Source organism: Laccaria bicolor, genomic scaffold (genome assembly GCF_000143565.1).
Source record: "Laccaria bicolor S238N-H82 LACBIscaffold_17 genomic scaffold, whole genome shotgun sequence".
Taxonomy (NCBI): Eukaryota; Fungi; Basidiomycota; class Agaricomycetes; order Agaricales; family Hydnangiaceae; genus Laccaria; species Laccaria bicolor.
In genome coordinates this window covers 834,975-854,666 of record NW_001889888.1, presented here as the reverse complement: position 1 = coordinate 854,666, position 19,692 = coordinate 834,975, and the positions used below count along the sequence as shown (strand labels likewise).

Below are 19,692 nucleotides of genomic sequence, written 5' to 3'. Positions count from 1 at the left end.
CGGGAGCAAACAACACGTCTATAAATAACCACAGCCGCAGCACGGGCGCAGAAGCAATACCACAAACAACGCACAAACATCCGACTCCGAACTGACACCGAAAAAGATGACCAGAAGAAACGAATCCTCTGGATTCGTAACCTACTAAAACTCACCGAAAATACAATCAAATGATATTCGATGAAGGGTTGATTGACTGAACGTTTATTGACGGCTGAATATTGGCTAAATATTGGCTAAATCATAGTAAATTTCAACAACGACCCGTCGCCATAATCATCTGCTGAACTGTTTTCTTTGTAAAGAAATACAAAATCTCATAGAAACAGAAATTATAGATTCTAATCTCTTTTTAGTGATTTGAAAAAACTATTGGTATGGTAGAACGTCGTAACAAGAGGCTTTGGCTCAAGAAAATCAAACAAGTGCATCGGAGATGCAAACAAATTCATGAACCTCCGATAAAGATGACCCTCGTTTAAATTATCTTCAAGGCTTTCCTCAACTTCCGCTTCTTCTCTTCTCCTCCATCCTGTCTAGCAGAGGAATTTTTACTACTTGAATTATATCATACCGACGCCGTTTCAACACGCTAGGGATTCGATTGTAGGCTCCGAGTCACTGTCCCAGGCATTGAAAAGGCAGAAGAACGCTCGAACATCTGGTACGTCTACGATGAGCGACATCCACTGAATTGACCATTTTACATGATGATAATCTCCAACGACAACGAAGCGTACGCCGCCGCCAACGCCACCAATTCGCGCTCGTTGGATATCACCAATGCACTTAAGAAATTTCTCCTGATAGGGGGAGAATCGCCGTCAACACTCAATGTCATAACGTCGACGATCCCACACACGTACAGCCTGTCGCCTTCGGGACCGTTTTCCTGGGTCGACGGTAAGTTCACCGTGGTCACTCCAAATCCGAAAACTCGATCAATTCCTGGCCCCATGATCGTTGCGTGTGTTGACAATTCCCGTGTGAAGGAGGGCCTGGAGGTCGTGTGCGGCGTGGTATCCACTCTAGAACCAGGTGGAGTTCAAAGTTGGAGTACGTGGAGTCATTAATGCATAACTTCCATTCGTCGTTCTAGATCAACCTCGTCGCCCCGTCTTGGTGGTTTGCAGAAATATTCGGTCATGTCAATTTGTCCCAGGGTTTTTTTACCTATCGCGCCGCCAGGCCGCCTTGCAATCTTTTCATCTTATCTCTCTGTGTCCGCAGCAGAACATGGCCCGATACATCTTGGCGATCATTTTCCAAAAATAGTTTATCTTCCGCTATCTCGACCAAATCCCATTCCGTGCTGTGCTTGTTCCTTGCTTGTTCCTGGTAGATAACATGCATGGATGCTCTTCCGACGATAGGATTACATATGTACTTCGTTGTGGAAGAGTGGGGGCGTAGCAGGAGTTGACATCTTGTTGGTACAGGGGGATATGATATTTATTTTATGTGATTGTATTTTGAGTACAATGTCAACACTCATCAATTCAAAAAATTCGTAAGTACCCCAAATTGAATGACACTCGACTTAGCAAAGCAGGTAAACTAACTCAGCGTCAACTCTAAAACTTCATCGTTTAAAATTTCAGATGTCCACAGCCCCTTGACCTATTTTGAAGCACGTCGAACGAACTCTACCTGTCCCGGCGCTTCGAGGGTACTTACTTCAACTGGAACGAACTCATGCTTGACCTGACTAACAGCCGAAAAAATTTCAAAGTGTTCCTGGGGCGTCTTTCGGGAAAACATACCGCTTCACCTTCGGACGACGCACGGTTTCTCAATGGGATGATTGGCGCTATGTTCGTGCCTAGTCATAACGCGGTGACATCTCTGGTTTGAAGAAATTATTAATAGTTAATATTCCCGAGTTTTACCCTACAGAAGGTGGGCAGGAAAAAAAAGTAGGGTGGGAGTTGGAGCCTCGTTGAACACTGCATACCCCAGCACAGAATGAATACGCCGCACCTTGTGTACGTATATTTCTTGAGCCATTATTACCCCATACTTGGACGAATGGGTATAACAACCCTAGTACGAAAGCAAACTTGATAGATTGGCGCTTCGGCAACGGGTAGACGGGAGCTGGCTGTCAGAGATCCAAGCTTGAGTTTTGGGGGTTTCACGAATTGGGAAGGGCTTATCGCGGTTTTGGGCTCGGCGTGGGGGAGTTTTGTCATACTGGCATCTTCTATGTGCACAGACTGTGTGAATTGGCTGCGGAGGGTGGAATGGTCATATTGAGATGTTGGCTGAACGGCGGAAGGGAGTCGATTTCTCAAGCTGTGAGGAAATTCCGTCGTAATGATTCTTTTCCAGGCTGAATATCACAAATTTTAGCTCCACCGATACTGCATAAACATGCGAGCAGGGTCGAAGGACCCTGGAATGTGCCCTCAGAGGCCGTATCCGGGTCAATTCGAGAAATTTTGATCAGTTTTGAGCAAAGATTGCACGCTGGCGGACGACCTCAACAAGAAATTGTGCTAGTATCCTAATGAAAGATGAGTGTATACATAGGAGGAAGCCATGGGCAAGGTTTGGGAGAAAAAGACTCAAAAATGCGCCCTCAGGGTCCAATTTACTTGACCGGATAGAAATTTCACTTTTGGGCGAAGTCCGGATAGAAACTGCTCCTTTTCATCAGTTTTTTTTTCGAAAAGGACGCCCAACCTTCTAAACGATGCACAGATAAACTCGAAATCCGTGGGAATTTTTTCACCACCAAGGATACGGCCTCTGAGGGCACATTCCAGGGTCCTAGGGTCGAGGACTTACCTGTATTAACCCCAGTGTAGCATGTGGACCGCGAGAGGACGAATTTACTGGCCGTTTTGCTTGCATTGCGCGGCATCCCACGTTCGTCTATCTATCACCAGGGACGCGTTTCGGACGAGTTGCGGGAGGTTGCAGGTGGAGATTATCAGGTTTGTGGAGTGATCCGAGTTGGACAGCGCTCGACGGTTTTTTACAGATGGCAGATACTAGGCGCTATTGGAGTCTCGGAAGGCCGACCTCGAATGTGAAAAAGAGGTTAACGTCCATTCTTTCATGAGATTTCAGGCGAAAGTCGAGGACAGGCAGCCGAAGAGCCGACTTCCTCGATGAAGGGTTGAAACGAAAACGTAATCGGGGTGCACAGGTAGTGGTTTTAACCAAAGAAATCAAAATTGACCATGCTCGCAATCAATTGACGGACTTGCTGCGGTGCGGTAGTCAAGTTGCTCGACTGACCGTATCAACTTTCAGATGCCTGTCCTTGAGGCTTAGGTGCGTCTGAATGAGCTAAACGTGACTAGTCCTGAAACTGCAAATTAAAAATCACAGTCAACAATGGGAAGAAGATAGAAAAAAGTCTTGGCTCGTACCAGTGCAGGCGATAGACTATCTATCTCCAGCGTTCCTGAAGCTGAACTCCATGTTGGTGAAGATAAGAAAAGAGTTCTGGATGGTGATTGGACGATAGACGCAGAAAAATGAGATTATGTCAGCAATCAGTTATGGAGATGGACAAACAAAGGACAACGCGTCTCTATCATTCACGATGCTATCGGGCAAAAAGCTGTCGGAGACATATAAAACCTCGATGCTTCTTTTCTCACCTCCCTTAAAAAGAAGATTCGATCTCTTCTTCCTCCTTCCCCGTCGCGTTACCAGCCATCCTTTACCTGCTCACTCATCGCTGAGCCAGCATGGTCAACGTTACATACGATGCTTGTAAGTGTCCTGGTCATTGTCCCCCTTCTTTCACTGACCACCTCTTCGTAGCTGGTGACCTTAATTGGGTAGACGGGGATGGCAAAACCGTCGTATACAACCTCGGCGATATTGGCTTCGTCATTGCAGCGACCGCGCTCGTGTGGATAATGATTCCAGGCGTTGGTTTCTTCTACTCGGGTCTGCTCAGGAGGAAGAACGCTTTGTCCATGATATGGACATCGTTGGTCTCCATAGGCATCGTCTCTTTCCAATGGTTCTTTTGGGGCTTTTCACTGGCATTCAGTGAGACTGGGAGCGCGTACATTGGCGATTTGAGTAAGTCTTCCTCCCCGTTCATGTCGGAGAACACGTCCTGAGATGCACGTCAGAATATTTTGGTCTCAAGGGCGTTCTTGCACAACCATCAATTGGAAGCTCACGCATTCCTTCCATACTATTCTGCATCTATCAGCTTATGTTCGCTGCCATCACCGCCGCCCTCGCCGTGGGCGCCATCGCTGAACGCGGTCGTCTCGGCCCAATTATGGTCTTCATCTTCATATGGACCACCATCGTCTACGACCCCATCGCCTGCTGGACATGGAACTCCAATGGGTGGTCGTTCGTCCTTGGCGGGCTTGATTTCGCAGGCGGAACGCCCGTGCACATCTCTTCTGGTATGGCTGGCCTCGCTATCTCCATATACCTCGGCAAACGACGAGGATACGGAACCGAACGGCTCGCATACAAACCACATAACGTCACCTACGTCGTGATTGGCACCATTCTGCTCTGGTTCGGATGGTTCGGCTTCAACGGTGGCTCTGCCCTCTCTGCCAACCTCCGTGCTATCCAGGCCTGCATCGTCACCAACCTTGCTGCGTCCGTTGGCGGTATGACTTGGATGTTCTGGGTATGTTGTTTGTTCTTTTCTTGCATCCTCTTTCTGACCTTTACTTGCACAGGATTATCGCATGGAAAAGAAATGGAGCGCAGTCGGATTCTGCTCTGGTGCCATCGCAGGCCTTGTCGCCATCACACCTGCGTCAGGCTTCGTCGGCTCACCAGCAGCAGTCGTCTTTGGTGTCCTCGGAGGTACCGCTTGCAATTTCGCAACCCAACTCAAGTTCGTCTTGGGCTTCGACGATACCCTGGATGTAAGTCTGCTTCCATCCCCCTCCATCCCCCTTTCTCACCTCACACCCTCATCCAGATCTTTGCCTCCCACGCAGTCGGCGGTATCGTCGGCAACATCCTCACGGCCTTCTTTGCACAAGCCAGCGTTGCGGGCGCTGACGGCGTCACCGTCATTCCTGGCGGCTGGTTAGACCACCACTACATCCAACTCGGATACCAAGTGGCCGACTCTGTATCAGGCGCATCGTACTCCTTCGTCGTCACCACTATCATCCTCTGGGTCTTACACTTTATCCCTGGGTGCCGCCTGCGCGCCTCTGAGGAAGCTGAGATCTTGGGTATTGACGATGCGGAGATGGGAGAGTTTGCGTATGATTATGTTGGACTTGATCAGGAGCCTGGGCATGCGATTGATACAAGTGCTGTTGCCCTTGGAGGATCACGGGAGCCTGACCATCATGCGGTGAAGGAGAAGAGGTCAAGCACGAGTAGTATTCATGAGAAGAATGCGCCTGTTGCGACGGAGGCATGATGCATATGAGTGGGCGTTTTCTTTTTGTTAATTTGCATTTTATAGCCCTCTTTGAACGATGTTGGCTTTTTGTGTTGTTGTAACTAGATTAAATAATCTCATTGTCAGTGTCAACATTGCGAGAAAGGGGGAGGAAAGGAGTAAACCGGACATATAATGTATGCGTCGTAGCGTTGTGTTATAATATGATTTTGGAGGATTCATTGAAGGGTGCGTGGGAGGGCCGAAAGAATGACTGCAGAGACTCAAGTACGTTCCTTCGAAGAGAAAATGGAAGGCGGGGACATAGCGTATATGCGTGTAATACTCTCGAAATAATCAAGGAGAAAAATGAAAGACAAGCCAAAGCAGAGAGCTTACTCTGTCCGAGTCGTGTGCGCCGACTTAAATAAATTTGAGGGAACGGACCCGTCGTAAGAGAAATACTCAGGGACTTGGGTGAATGAAACGTAGATGGGGGGGCGTGGTGAAAGGTTGCGGTTCTGTTCTCAAGGATGCCTTTATAAGTATACGAGACGTAAACAAAATTGACAACTGATGATACAGACAGTCACAAGGTATCGCTGCCCGAACCAATTGTAGTAGAAGAATGATATATAAATAGATGATAGGGCCCATGGGAAGTACAAAGTAGAGACGAGTGTGGAAGAGATATAGATAGCGGTCTAAAAATAAACGATGACGATAGGGTCCTTCAAATTCTCGTTGGTTCTGGCGAGATATTTTGGGAATAAGGATAGAGGGGCATATCTGTACACAAGGATGCGCGGAAAGGGATTGTTCGTGGAGAAAGGAGTGCGCTAAGTGGTTGATTCTAGTAAGGGTGAAAAGGAAACACGGTGTTCTAGGTTGCGGGCTTTCGCAGTGCAGTAATGAACCAAGGGAGACCGTACAACGCTAGCCGTCAATGTTTTACTCTCTTACAGGGGAGGTACCTATAACAACAAATTGCCCAATCAAAAAGAGGATGTATCATCATGTAAGAAGAGAAAAGGCGAAAATCACTCGTGCCCAACCAAATTGAACCAATGCCCAACTCATGCCAGTGAGTAAATTCCTATCTAAACCAAATCTAAACGTTAGAGGAAAAATAGAAGATGCGAGAGCACACGTTGAAAACGACGGTACCGCACTCTCCTTCGTACATACGCACAGACATAACGAGACCAATATATGACTTCAAATGTTTATTTTAAGTAGTTCCATGATTTTGTTATCTTGAAAATACCTGTGCGGATCAATCCGAGTCACTACCCCACCCCGTGACTAGTGACAGTAACTTGTGACTGCTCGTCTGAATCCTGATTCATGTCATTCCGTCGTCGGCAGATCGGTACCTCGAGAAGGTTGCAATATCCTTACCACTTCCAAAAGACTCGAGTATGATATCATGTCCTCAACAAGTCCTCAAAAGCATTTCGGTCGACGATATACAGAATTTTCGGCCTCAATCGGTTCACATCATGATCAGCAAGAATCGCCAAGTTGTTCAATCCCCAACGAAGGAGGGATTCGGGATGGCTTCATACCCCTAGATCGATAGGAAGTTTACAAACATAAATCCCGTCAGATTCCTGCTGCGGACGGGGTATGTAAGCTATAGTGCGTCCGGGTTCCTTCCTGCGTCCATTTCCACGACCGCTCTCAAGGCGATTCTTGGCCGCTTTTCAACGTAATAACAACCTTCTACCACATCATCCCTCAACCCTAGGATCTGTATCATTCATATTCCATTTTGGATTCTGGGTCAATAAAATCATATCAACCAAGCCACCTTTCCCAACACCCATGGCAATCACTGGATGTTAGAAGGTCCGACTGATTCTATCTTGCACGTTCAAATTCCAAGTGCGTTTGACCTTCTTTTTGTCCATCGCGGTGCGGAACAAATGTGCCCGGTAGAGGTGGTGCTGCGTATGATCTCCCAGCTGGGTTTCAGTAAGCATCAAATATCTTTTCTCAGCGGGACCTGTAATTCATTTTTTTTCCAGTGATTGGCGCTGAGTGACGAATGCTGCGCTCTCTTTTTTTAACGTGAAATATCCAGGGCTCTGACACAGTGACAACGTATTCCAGGGGGCAACTGGCTCCAGCCTCCAAGCACCTTCAATATTTCGCCCTTGTTCCGCAATCTCATTTGGTTGTCAAGTGCCCGTTACTATCATACTTTGCGTCGCTACAGCGTTGTTTTGCAATGTGCTTTCGCTCGACCTTCCATGCTGACCTAGCGGCCGCCAACCTAAAATCATCCCATGAACGCCGTCACTCACTCACTAGTATAATGTTAAAACAATGGGAACAAAGCAGACGTCGATCCCCATTAATGGAAGTTCGGGTTTTCCGTCCTTGTAGTGGTGATTAATCACGGCTCCATCCCCACGTCCCCCTCCAATGGCCGGTAAGTCGGTCATCTAAACCTCAAAACGGATGTTTTTAGGATCGATCGGCCCTCGGATATCCAATACGGGAACGCCCTCTAATGCCTCATGATGATCGCACAAGGACGACAAGACGAAATCCCAGGGCTTGTGGATATCGGGACCTATAAAAAATAAATAATCTTGAGTGTCCGGAGTTTTCTCAAGGAAGCCCACAGCAACGGCAGGGTTCCTTCAAGGTTCCTTACAAGAACCCTCATGAGCTCCTGCCTACCCTTTGGATGGTTCTCCTCCGATCACACCCTCTTTTCGTTCACCCCAGGCTCAGTTACGCCATTTCCCTCGCCCAACATTCGCGATGGCCTCCTTCTTTCAAATGATTCTGGATGGATTGAGGGATATCCAAACCACTCGATATGCTCAATGTGCGTCGCCTTTAGGCGTGATTTCTTAGGATCCCGTATTGAACAGGTTTCCCCAAGTGGCTTCGAGTAGCATCATCGTTTACGACCATGGTAAGCATATTTTACCTCATTTCGAGATAGAGGTTCTCACTGATCTGGAATAAGTTGTTACTTTTGACCAGGAGGTATTCTGCGCCTTTTAACGAACGCGATTCAGTTTCTGACTCCTCGCACAGGTTGAATTGATCTGGGTACTTGACACCGGCAGACATCGATCGGAGAGACCGAGCTAACGTGACGTTTTAGAGCAGTTCATGGTCGGCGGGAAAGGTTTTATTCTTGATCGTGAGTGTTGAGCTATTCGAGGTCCTGCAAATATCTGAAGTCTGGCTAGAACCGTTATTATTCCCTATTTTCTGTCATGTGAGTTTAAGGCCACCGAATCATGATTCACAAGCTGAAGGATTTCCCGCCTCAGCTTCAACAACTACGGTATCTTGCGCCTTATATCTCACCGTCGGAGAATTTTTGATCCCAACGTTTCTGATAGGCTTCTTTTCAACCACGCTCTCTGATTCTGTTGGTGAAAATAATTCCGTCTCATGACTTGTCTGCTAACTGGCGCGCAATTCAGTTGTGAGCACAACCTTTCGATTTTACCCCCACGACTCATCAAAGGAACCTGGCCTCTCCTTCAGTTGTACGTGACCTGCTAACATTCCTGTGACGCTAATTAACATCTGATCAGGTCTTCACTTCTTCAAATGGCAAGGATGGACGGGACTCATCGCATGCATAATCGCCGAAAGTAAGCTTTTCCCCGTGGGCTTCTTTCGTCTCTAAACACAATCCGCAGTGATTCTGCAAATGCGGATCTATGCAATGTATTCACTCAACAAGAAAGTTCTCATATGCATGGTAATTTCGTTCATTGCATCGATCTCAACATCAGCTTGGATAATGGGGACCGTTGTTGGTTCAGTAAATGGTGCGCATTTGAATGACTGGCCTTCAATCTTCGAACTGAATCGAGTTTTGGTAGCCAAGGCAATCAAGATACCCGGAGGCACGTTTTGCATGCCGGGCACAGTGCAAACTAATTTTTTCATATTCTGGATCCCCATGCTCGCATTTGAGTGCCTACTTTGCGGATTGGCTCTTTTTCGGGGCTTTCAGACATTCAGATCTGAGGGTACCCTTTATCAAAATGGGCGGCATCTTGTAGGCATCCTGATCAGAGACTCGATTCTCTACTTTCTAGTGTGCGTCCCTTGACGGTTGCTTTTCAACGTCTAATTAATTTCTTCAAAGAATTTGCACAACTTATACGACTTGCCTCCTCGTTTGGATTATTGGTCCCGTAAGAACCCTTTTTCCTACTCTCCTACTTGATATATAATGCACTTGTTGATGAACAGACGTCTCTGTTGGAAGTCCCGGTTGGATTTTCTGTTGCCATGTCATGCGTGTTGGCCAATCGCGTCGTCTTCAACGTCCGAGAAGTTAATCGCGACATAGGCCGGTCAGAGAACACGTCTCAGCAGGCGATGGGCAAGCAGCAGGCGACGTGGGCCAGTTTCTGTAGTCCGGGATGCTTGACGCAGTTTGAGATCGATCAACTAAGGTCAATGCGCGTGGAGCTCGACGGTGCCGACCTCGAAGATTACAGCGTTGATCTTCCGTTCGTTGTGCTATGAAACCATTGTTTTCTTATTTGCATTCCAATACTGTTCACGATGCCTCTCATATTCCACAACTTCCGTACCCTACATTTAGGGCTCTGTCGCCTCAATTTGTTAATCTAGTACAATATTCTTGTAAAAAAAAATACTGCTCCGCATCAGTGAAAACGCCTGATGTAAAACATATATATCTTGAATTCCCATCACACCACTTCCAGATTGACATGCGTTGTTGCGGCCCTGCTGAACTGCAACTAGAAAAGCGATGCAGGTTCTAGGCAAGTTCTAGGCTCATGACGATAAAAGCTTCCTGATGTCAATCATGTCACGTGCACATACTCAACTCCCCGACTCTGGACTGAGGAGGATTTTATGGATCTATTAGTACAAATCTATAACCTGACTCCTACCAACGTTTATGGCGCGAACTTTCCAAGGGATAACCGCTATTTCGCAGATGTCACCTAACGACTCACCATCGCACCTGAATTTTCGAAAAAATACCACCTCAGTCCAGGCCGATCTCGCCGCTCGGGGTGAGTCTTTCTAGTGGCGAGTGGGTCCTCACCACATTCAAGTTGTAACTCAGCTCTCAAAACAACGACGTGCCTGGCTTACGCATCCACGGTCGCACGTCCCCACGCTGCTCTTCTCCGCTTCTTTTGCTATTGCGCTTAGGAAGATGCATTCTTTGGAGGTGATAGCGACTGGGCTTGCTGTAGCTATCGCCTTGTGGGGGCTTCTGAAGAAGAAATCGATATCTTTGCCGACACCCCCTGGTCCGAAGAAGCTCCCGATTCTTGGAAACTTGTTGGACATACCTACCACCTTCGAGTGGATCACTTACGCTCGCTGGAGTAAGGAATATGGTTTGTATTCAAACTCCCGTCTTCAAACTTCCTTGTCCTGACGCCGTAGCTAGACTCGGATATCCTCCACATCCAAGCTGTAGGCGTGGACATCATCATTCTCAACTCGTTCAAGGCTGCGAACGAGCTCCTGGATAAACGGTCGGCAATCTACTCTAGTCGGTGGGTATCGAAGTCTTCAGTACAACCTGGTCTAACTACCCCCTGCAACTCACAGGACTAGGTTTACCATGATCTCCGAATTGTGAGTTAACGCCTTGTACCCTCTATCACTCGCACTAAGAAAAGAACCCTGAAGAATGGGATGGGGTTGGCTCATGTCGGCGATGCCATACGGTGAATCTTGGAGAGAACGCCGCCGACTGTTCCAATCTTACTTCCACCCCGGAAAACCCACCACACACCAACCAAGACAACTCGAATATATCCGTGGTATGTTGCTCCCGCAGCTTCTAGCTGATCCCGAGAACTATGCGGATTCTCTCAAACAGTGCGTGAGATACTGCGATTTTCCCGTCATCATGGGAAAGGGCTAAAATTTTTGCCGTGTGATAATAGTACCATAGGCGGCATGGCCCTTTCCCTAGCGTACGGAATCAAAGTGTTACCCCGCGAGGATCCACACATCCGCATCGCAGAAGAAGCTCTCGGAACGTTTACGCAGGTGACTGTGAGCGGTCGGGTACTTGTAGACCTTATCCCACCCCTTAAGCATATTCCGGAATGGATGCCTGGCGCAGGTTTCAAAAGGCAAGCAAAAATATGGCACGCTTTACAAAAGAAATTCAGAGAGCGTCCTTTCGATGATTGCCTGAAGGAAATAGTGATGACTGTCCTTCATTTGCTCCGGGTTGACCGCTCATGCCTTTGATTCAGGCGGCAGGCACCGTGCAGTCATGCTTCACATCCGCGTGCATTGAGAATGTGGACGGGAACTCGGTGGATGCAGAACATCAGCTAGAGGTTATACAGGATACATCTGCGATGGTCTTCGGCGGTATGACCCTCTCACCTTCTACTTTCCCTCATTGATTGCTCCTCCGAAGGTGGAGCCGACACAACATTGTCCGCAGTAGAGACTTTCATCTTGGCAATGATCAACTTTTCAGATATTCAACTCAAGGCACAGGAAGAGGTGGATCGGGTTGTCGAACGAAGCAGACTACCTAACTTTGCAGATGAAGCGGATATGCCGTACCTTTCTGCTGTGGTCAAGGAGGTTTTCAGGTTCGTTTGTCAAATTTTCTCCTGATGGTTGATTATTGCTGACGTTCATTTCGTCTCAAAAGGTTTCGGCCCTCAGCGCCCATTGGTATGTTTCCGACTTCAGAGTAGTATCATCGGGATGCACCCACCTCATGTTTTCCTTAGGCATTCCCCATCTCGCCAGTGAAGACGATGTATATGAGGGATATCACATCCCGAAAAACTCCATTATTATTGCCAATTCTTGGTACGGACGTACTCCCACCCTTGTTGGAGGGGCACTCTGATGCTTCATATAGGGCAATGCTACATGACGATAATGAATATGTCGAACCGGAGAAGTTCAACCCCAATCGGTTCCTCGACAAAGATGGGCAGCTCGATCCCAATGTTTTGGATCCTGCCCGGATGGTGTTTGGCTTCGGAAGAAGGTGCGTGATTCTTCCCTTCCTCGTTGTCTCCCCTTGTTCCACAGTTTAGTTCCCTCCCATCTCCCCTTCCGACGTTTTTGAGCCTCCGCTAACATGATCTCAATCAGAATCTGCCCTGGAAGTCACATCGCGCAATCCACCCTCTGGCTAGTTGCCGCATCAATGCTGGCAACATTTGATATCACCAAAGGGCTTGATGAATCTGGGAAAGAGGTTGAACCTGGGCTTGAATATACTTCAGGCCTTATCATGTGAGTTTCCAAACATACTTTCATATCCCCTCCTCAAAACCGTGACTGATGTTTGTGTGGACAGGCGTCCGGTACCGTTCAAGTGCACCATAAAACCTCGCTCAAAGGAAGCAATAGATTTGATTATAGCTCATAGGGACAGGTTTGTCGAGGATTGAAGATATATTTATCAACGCACATGACAACATGTTGTACAGTATTCTGGAACAGAGTTTGCACATTTATCAGAGCATAGACCGTCGATGCAGCCTGTGTGTCGCCCCAAACAAATGTCTAAAGACAGTGACCTTCCGTTTGACGGCTAGCCATTGCAAGAAGCATCGCAGAATGCTCGCCAAAGGGAGCCTTTAATGGTCCTAAAACCCGACTGTAGTCAATCCTTGGAACGTGACAAAAAGGACGGCAGAGATACCTCATCGAAATCGTTGTTTTCTCGGCGGTTCGACCCGAAACAACCTAACTAACATATGTGGTTGGGTCGTGAGCACAAGAGCCTCCCTGCACATAGATGAAAGACTAACGGTTTTTTTAGTTAGAAAGCACAAGAGCCGCCCCTCCCAGAACCAGTATAGGCAACCAAAGATCAGCACTCCAGCAATGGCGAAGGTGAAACGCATGGGAACCACCAAATTCTACTCAAACCACCACATGCCATGCCCCAACTCTCTCCACGCCCAGAACCCCTCAGTAGTATGCCCACCCACCGTCTTTCGCAGAACGTCGGAAGTCCCCCTTCACTCATTGTTGAACACGCCTGGGACGTCGAGGGGGCTTGACCGAATATGTTTCGACCCTTGCAACGAGGGGCTTGACCTTAACCTCCGCGTGAACCTCCTTCAATCCGAATGAGAGTCTTCAAGACGATCTTTGAAAATTTGAAACCTCGCAAGGTGCAAGCGTCAAGGGAGAGCTGAAGTCTAGTAAAACCAAGTTCGTCCACTGGTTCTGTAAACTACTGGTCTCCTGAGCTGCAGCTGGAATAGACGGTTGGAGAAGGGGAGGACCGGCCGCTGGGCGATGTTGTAGGAAGGAAGCAGCTGCCTCCTAAATCAACCAAGGAATCGAACGGTGCTCTGTGCGATGACGAATCAGGGTTGAAAGTTGAAAAGATAAGAAGGGTCGGTTGTGGTTGTTGATCAGTAACGGAGTGACACAACCTCTTCTTGGGAGCATCTCGAAGATAACCACTGCAAATGAACAGGTTCGTCGTGAACGGCGGGAAGAATTCATGAATTCGCTAATTGCACCACTGGATCAGATCGGGGCTGTGCGCGAGAGTACAGAGGACCTGTTATGGTGGCTCAAGAGCAAGATCGACGTGGGTGACGATATGTAGCTAGATGGAGCTGAAACCTTCGACGTGTAAGAAGATAGAGTGGGGTCAGTAGATGTTCGAAGCATCTGGTGTCGTGTCGAGTTGGAGGGGGGCTGAGATGTTTGAGGTGCATGAAAACAATGGAGTAGAAAGAGTAGATGTTCGAAGCCTGACCCAGTGCCGTCAGTTAAAGAGGGACATTGGCATTGCCCTGATGATGTGTGGGTAGGGAGACGTGAGGGTTCCAGGGTGTACCGTGCAGTGTGAAGTAGATACGTCGCACTCGTCGTCCGTTATGGCTGTCGCCATAAACATCTCCCTTTGGTGATGTTGGTAGTCTTCATTGTTGAAGATTTCTCGCATATCCTGGAGTTATCTGATGGAACTCGGCTTTTACACAATCCTGGTCAATACTCAGTACACAGTTCTTTTTGAACATTCGCAACGGATTCTTACCCGCAAAACCGAAGATGGGTGGCGGGAGAACGATGGAAGTCCTGCCGGCGTAACGAAACTGTGTGGAACGGACACAATCGGGACTCGGTCAAGAAGTCGAGGCGGGAGGGGCGCGGGTTCGGACATGTGCGGTATCGCTAGATAGGGTCAATTACAACTGCTGGAAAGTGCGGAGTGGATGGTTCTCACCATTTCCCTGTTAAACGCATTGTCGAGACTAAGATTCAGACCAAGTGGCTTCGACCTAGTAGTGAGAATCATTGACGAGTTCACCTGCATCTGGCGACGCTCCAGAGTTGCATCACTCAAGGCAGATTTTGGGCATGGTTATACATATTCTGTCGTCTTTGAATAGAATGAAGTCATACATTTTGAATGCGAGTTGTTGACCATAGAAGAGAGGAAAGTTGTTTGGGTTTGTTGCAATGATGCATGTGACAGTGCGACGACCCTAGTCTCGTCTTTCACTGACAATTCGACTTAGTGGTGTCTTCGCTCATGAAAAACGTTAATACTCACAAGCAGAAACCCTCGGAAAGCTATCAACGGCTCGGTGACCTAACCTTTTTTTCAATGGCTGATATTGGAGAAGCCATGACCGTCTTTCCGTGACAAAACATTGCGGACGCGCTTCTGGTTCCAGCATCGAAATTCACAGTGAAGAAGATCAAGATATTGTAGGCATTCCTCGCCCTTCATTCTGGGCTCAGCATTTTTGGGTAAGACGCCCTTGACGATTTACCTCTATCACTCCTACTTCTTACACATCTTCCTCCAAACGCAGAGGTCAGGGAGCAACGGTGGTACATGGGCCTCGGTTGAAGGTTCGTCGATGCGTTCGTAGACGCGCTTATTGATTCAAACTTCATTGAGGAATCCGGGAGGAATCGGGAAGTTGTTGCAGTCCAACCACTCTCCGAAGACCAAATCACTCTCTGATTGTTCAAACAATTCAACTCAGACTATCTTCACCACCTATAGAAGTCGTGTTTTCAGGAGCTCGAAACTCGCTACTTTCACCACCCAGAATCCCTTCCCCCAGACGGAGGCCCTTTTTCTTATTTTGGCGATGCTGAGAATGGAGATGAAGAGATTGGAGGCTGAGGATTCCCGGATTAAGTACCACCGCGACGGCGCCGCTATAACCTTTCTTCCTCACTCAGATACCAAGTTGTCGTCAGTGGCGTTTTTTCTTCAACACGGATAACAGCATACTTAGTACGAAGAGGAGCAATCCAGATGCACCAACCCAAATTTTCTTAGTGAAGGTGATTAGAGAAGAGGCAACAAGCGTCAATTCTCTCAAAGCGTAATCGCGACGGTAGTTAGGAGGCGGATACGTAGCCTGAGCGATTCCTACATTCAAAGGGAGCAGGAATGTTAGAAGGGTGATGGCTCGCAACAATCAAGCAGACCAAACGCGTCACTTGGTTTTTGTCGGGGTTTGCCATCGTCCGTGGAGTGAATCTTTATCGCTGAAGCTCGTATATCTGCTCACCACCTTCGCTCCCTGAAAGCTCGAATACACATTCAATGCGACCAGACGCGTTGTCGACTGCCTCATTATCGTAACCCTGGAGACCGGCGCCGTTACCCTCGCCGCAACCCTCTTTCAACTCATTTTCTATTTTAGATGTCCATCGAAGTTCGAACACCATCCAACAGGAAGTTGGAGTGTAGTTGATATCCTCGGGGGCTTGTGAGTCATCCCTAAGAAACGGTATCCTCACTAACTGACCCGCTGGAATAGATATCCAAACGTCCTCCTCGGCGTTCTCAACGGCCGAAAGCGCGCTCGCGGCCGACTTGCGGCCGACTAGCAGAAACGAGTCACAATTTCAGCCTTCACTTCGCCGACCAAAGTCTTCCACCCCCTCGTTCGTCTTCCTCGTACCAGGATGGACTCGAATCCAAGTCAAATAATTATAACACTACGATATTTGGGTCATCCCTTTTGAACACAAGCTATGACTCGTGGGTCACCGGGAATTTCGACTCCATAATACCCATGCAGAAAACTTGTCCTCCAAGTCCATCGTATACTCATTGCTCACTAGGGAATAAAAAGCTTTGAATTTTGCAAGAACGGGCTCTAATGAGCATACCACAAGCACTGAATAAACCCGCTTCGACTTGAATCACAAGTCAAACTATATCAGTCCTGTCCGATTTCACATCAACTCTGGACTCATCAGTTCACCGCAATCCTTCGCCCATAGCGCGTTCATCCATCCCCGCGGCCGCGTCTTCGTGTCTTCAAAATCAACCACAAGTTACAACCGCCCATCTAGACCCAATCAAAATATTCCGCAAACCCACATCTTGGTGAGTAACACCTGCTTTGTTCATCCTCACGAAGGGCTTTGACAAGCAAAGCCGTCACGGTACTAACGTCCCCACGTTCTTGAAGGTTGTGTGACGACACCACGTCCGAGATATACTCAACAACGAACACTAGCGGGACAATTGCCTGGCGTTCTTCTAGAACCGGATCTTCCGCTCCGTGAAAATATGACACGCCCACGCCCGGGCCGCGAGACTCATTTTCGACAAGACATGGTAAAGTACTTCGTCATTCGGTAGTAGATCAGCTTCTAGACCACCTTCTTCTCTAAATCATCCGAATAATTGTAGATCGAGGTCTGGTACCATTCGTCGCCGAGGGCATTACGCGCGTACGGTACTCAGTTGCTTCAAGGTCAGCTTCTGGCTGTTTCGTTTGGATCTCAGAATTGCCTTTGTTCGATATGTAAAGTCTAAAAATATTTCAGGCAATATGCCCTCCGCATTCTTTTTCATATAGTATTTGCTTATTGTTCATACTGGTTTATATAACCTCTTTTTTTATGCATACTTATGTCCATATGTAGCCCTAATATCCATTGTTCGGGTTATCATGGTCCTTCCAGAAATAAAAAGAAAATCAGTTAATGTATGTAACGTACTTGATAGATACATTTGGCGCCTTTTCTTTCAAAGCCACCGGGCGGAGGTTCAGAAGTCGACCTGGCGGTATTTATTTTTAGGCTACAGAAGTTGACGTAATGGATGAGCACGGCTTTATTCGGACTCTCATTATCGGTTTTAAAAAAAAATAATTCAACGGCTCAACTATGTACTCCAAGTTCGTGAAAAGCAGATTTTCTGAAGAGATTACATTTTTTTTGACTACTTTCACGTCTATCTATGTGGATCCGTATTTATTTTTATTTTGCTAACGCCTGCACTTCTAGGATCAACAACGGCCTCTCCCACACTTTTCACACAGCCCTACTAGTGCCATACCCCAGCCTCATGACTTCTGTCCGTCCAAATTCCTTTCCTTCTCCTCCTCCTCCTCCATGACCCACCTCCCCACCCGCCGGTTCCTCATCTTCGCCACGTGCGTCGTATCCGTTTTTCTTTTCATCATCACTGGGCACACCTCTGCGTTCTCAAAACTCGGATCGCAAAGCATCTTATCTTCCCTGAATGGCCAGCCTACGGCGCATGTTATCGTAGAGGCTGAAGATGGGTTTGAGTTTGACTCGAGTCGGTATTTGAATGGGGTGCCGACGCATCACTTTCGCGGTGGGTGATCTTATATGTGAGGGGATCTTTAGTTTGTGATCTTACTCACTGGCTGGACATAGATAACCTGCGCTCGGATATGAAATACATAACATCTTGGATATCGGCGGGATGGAGTATGATTTTCATATTCATCTCCTCTCTCATCTACTAATCCTCATTCGTATCGAAGCTAACGACGTAATGACTTTCGTGAGTCCCCATACTTCCCGATCCCCAACGACACCTCTCACCCATGCCCCCTAGATGAACCTTATCTACCTAGGAATGCTCACCAATCGCATCCCTGTCCTCTCCACATTCATCCCCTCCCTAATCACCGACGAAAACTCTGCCATCCCCGTAGCTTTCAGCGAGGTCTTTGATATTCGGGGACTCAGCCAAGCCCTGCGTATGCCCATATTAGAATGGCACGAGGTCAAAAATATATCGGGGTGGCCTCGCCCATTTCCCAATAATGTCGAAGAGATGGATGAATTAGGCTGTTGGAGCGTTTGGCAGGCTGTAAGGGAGGCGCACAAGGATCCAAGAAATAGCTTTATCCCGATGATGCTTTCGTTGGGTTAGTCTTGCCATATTTTTTTGCGCTGAGGTTATTCACGACCCTCGTCGACAGATATCTCTTACACGAAAGCTCCACCGTATGTCAAACTTGAACCATTGTCCGAAGACGGTTTGCACGCGACATTCTGGCCCCTCGCATCACTTGGATTTCCCCATGGACGCGCGGAGGCATCTGCACTGGCCGCTCCAATGCCTTCGGACGTCGGAAAGGTGACCTTGCCCCCAGACGACCAGATGCTCTGTTACGATTACTTGTTTTATGTCGGCGCGAGTAAGGTCAGTCCCAGTATACTCTTCCTGAGAAGAAAAACACTGATGATCCTAGGCGTTCGAGTTCGAGTTTGACTACTCCCCAGCGTGGCGGTTCGTCGGGCAATACATGCGCTGGGCTCCCAGGATCGAACAAATTGCAGATAAATATATCCGTCGGGCCTTTGGCGTCACAGACCCCCAAACGCCTACACCACCCGTGAGTTCTTCGGGCGCCTTTCAGCATTCCTCATATTTAATTTTAACGCATCCATCACCCGTGGCAATCAGTGGATAACGATCCACGCACGACACGGTGATTTTAAAAGCGCGTGCTCGCCTAACCTCACGACACATCAACTCCTCACGAGGTGTTTTGCCCCTATCAAGGCTATCGCGCGTCGCGTTGAGGAGGTGCGTAGTGAGATCCTTGCGCGGAAGGGTGTGGATGTGAAGCATGTGGTTATGACGAGCGACGAGAAGGATGTCGGGTGGTGGGACGAGGTTCAGGCGCGGGGGTGGTATAGGATGGATTTAGCCGCTGTGAGGGCAGATGAGGGGGCTGGTAGTGAATGGTACGTCCTTCCACCAATTCTCTCTCATCCGATTTGAAAGTCCCGATGGATGGATGACGTTTCTTGTCTTGTTTTTGTCGTGGTACAGGTTCCCGGTGTTTATCGATGCAGTAGTTCAATCTGGCAGCTTGGGATTTGTGGGGAACCATGGGTCAACTATGTCGCTCATTGCTCAGAGGAGAGTTGAGAGTTGGCATGATGGTGTAGTTAGGATGGTTAAGTGGGGTTGGATCGGTGCTGATAATGTTGATTGAGGAACTTTCTGAACTATAGTATATAGAGCCACGGACTCCTTCGATCACGGAACCATGTAGTATCTTGCTTGTCGTACAATTACATCTATCGGACCTTCACCTGTACCA

General features: G+C 47.9%; 5 protein-coding genes across 5 annotated transcripts; 4 read left to right on the top strand and 1 right to left on the bottom strand.

The window, feature by feature from the left end:
• Positions 1-3,626: 3,626 nt before the first annotated feature.
• On the top strand, positions 3,627-5,829 carry LbAMT1.2 (ammonium transporter). The gene is made up of 6 exons (XM_001882687.1): positions 3,627-3,729; positions 3,781-4,047; positions 4,101-4,624; positions 4,677-4,868; positions 4,925-5,463; positions 5,532-5,829. Exons 1-5 carry the CDS (start codon positions 3,705-3,707, stop codon positions 5,378-5,380), a joined length of 1,464 nt encoding a protein of 487 aa, XP_001882722.1. The 5' UTR covers positions 3,627-3,704; the 3' UTR covers positions 5,381-5,463; positions 5,532-5,829.
• A 2,187-nt stretch (positions 5,830-8,016) lies between these two features.
• Positions 8,017-10,008, top strand: LACBIDRAFT_294625 (uncharacterized protein; the record flags this gene model as incomplete). The annotated part of the gene is made up of 8 exons (XM_001882686.1): positions 8,017-8,183; positions 8,230-8,273; positions 8,469-8,507; positions 8,797-8,862; positions 8,911-8,970; positions 9,115-9,424; positions 9,474-9,522; positions 9,581-10,008. The coding sequence occupies 8 exons, from the start codon at positions 8,017-8,019 to the stop codon at positions 9,857-9,859; spliced, it is 1,014 nt and encodes a 337-aa protein (XP_001882721.1). The 3' UTR covers positions 9,860-10,008.
• Positions 10,009-10,526: 518 nt separating this feature from the next.
• On the top strand, positions 10,527-12,605 carry LACBIDRAFT_236174 (uncharacterized protein; the record flags this gene model as incomplete). The annotated part of the gene is made up of 10 exons (XM_001882685.1): positions 10,527-10,713; positions 10,767-10,875; positions 10,931-10,957; positions 11,012-11,203; positions 11,272-11,536; positions 11,590-11,710; positions 11,760-11,948; positions 12,085-12,166; positions 12,219-12,350; positions 12,458-12,605. 10 exons carry the CDS (start codon positions 10,527-10,529, stop codon positions 12,603-12,605), a joined length of 1,452 nt encoding a protein of 483 aa, XP_001882720.1.
• Positions 12,606-15,230: 2,625 nt separating this feature from the next.
• LACBIDRAFT_328644 (uncharacterized protein) lies at positions 15,231-16,693 on the bottom strand (the record flags this gene model as incomplete). The annotated part of the gene is made up of 6 exons (XM_001882526.1): positions 15,231-15,307; positions 15,588-15,728; positions 15,871-16,082; positions 16,107-16,188; positions 16,267-16,303; positions 16,688-16,693. 6 exons carry the CDS (start codon positions 16,691-16,693, stop codon positions 15,231-15,233), a joined length of 555 nt encoding a protein of 184 aa, XP_001882561.1.
• A 1,432-nt stretch (positions 16,694-18,125) lies between these two features.
• LACBIDRAFT_294624 (uncharacterized protein) lies at positions 18,126-19,692 on the top strand (the record flags this gene model as incomplete). The annotated part of the gene is made up of 6 exons (XM_001882684.1): positions 18,126-18,134; positions 18,189-18,504; positions 18,559-18,782; positions 18,832-18,975; positions 19,047-19,330; positions 19,419-19,692. The coding sequence occupies 6 exons, from the start codon at positions 18,126-18,128 to the stop codon at positions 19,582-19,584; spliced, it is 1,143 nt and encodes a 380-aa protein (XP_001882719.1). The 3' UTR covers positions 19,585-19,692.

What these genes read in the sequence shown, in the direction of transcription:
- LbAMT1.2 (XM_001882687.1), top strand. Translation starts at nt 3,705, where the DNA reads ATGGTCAACGTTACATACGATGCTT. An exon ending in CAACGTTACATACGATGCTT is followed by an intron (nt 3,730 to 3,780) that starts GTAAGTGTCCTG and finishes ACCTCTTCGTAG; the next exon opens with CTGGTGACCTTAATTGGGTA. An exon ending in GTATGACTTGGATGTTCTGG is followed by an intron (nt 4,625 to 4,676) that starts GTATGTTGTTTG and finishes TTACTTGCACAG; the next exon opens with GATTATCGCATGGAAAAGAA.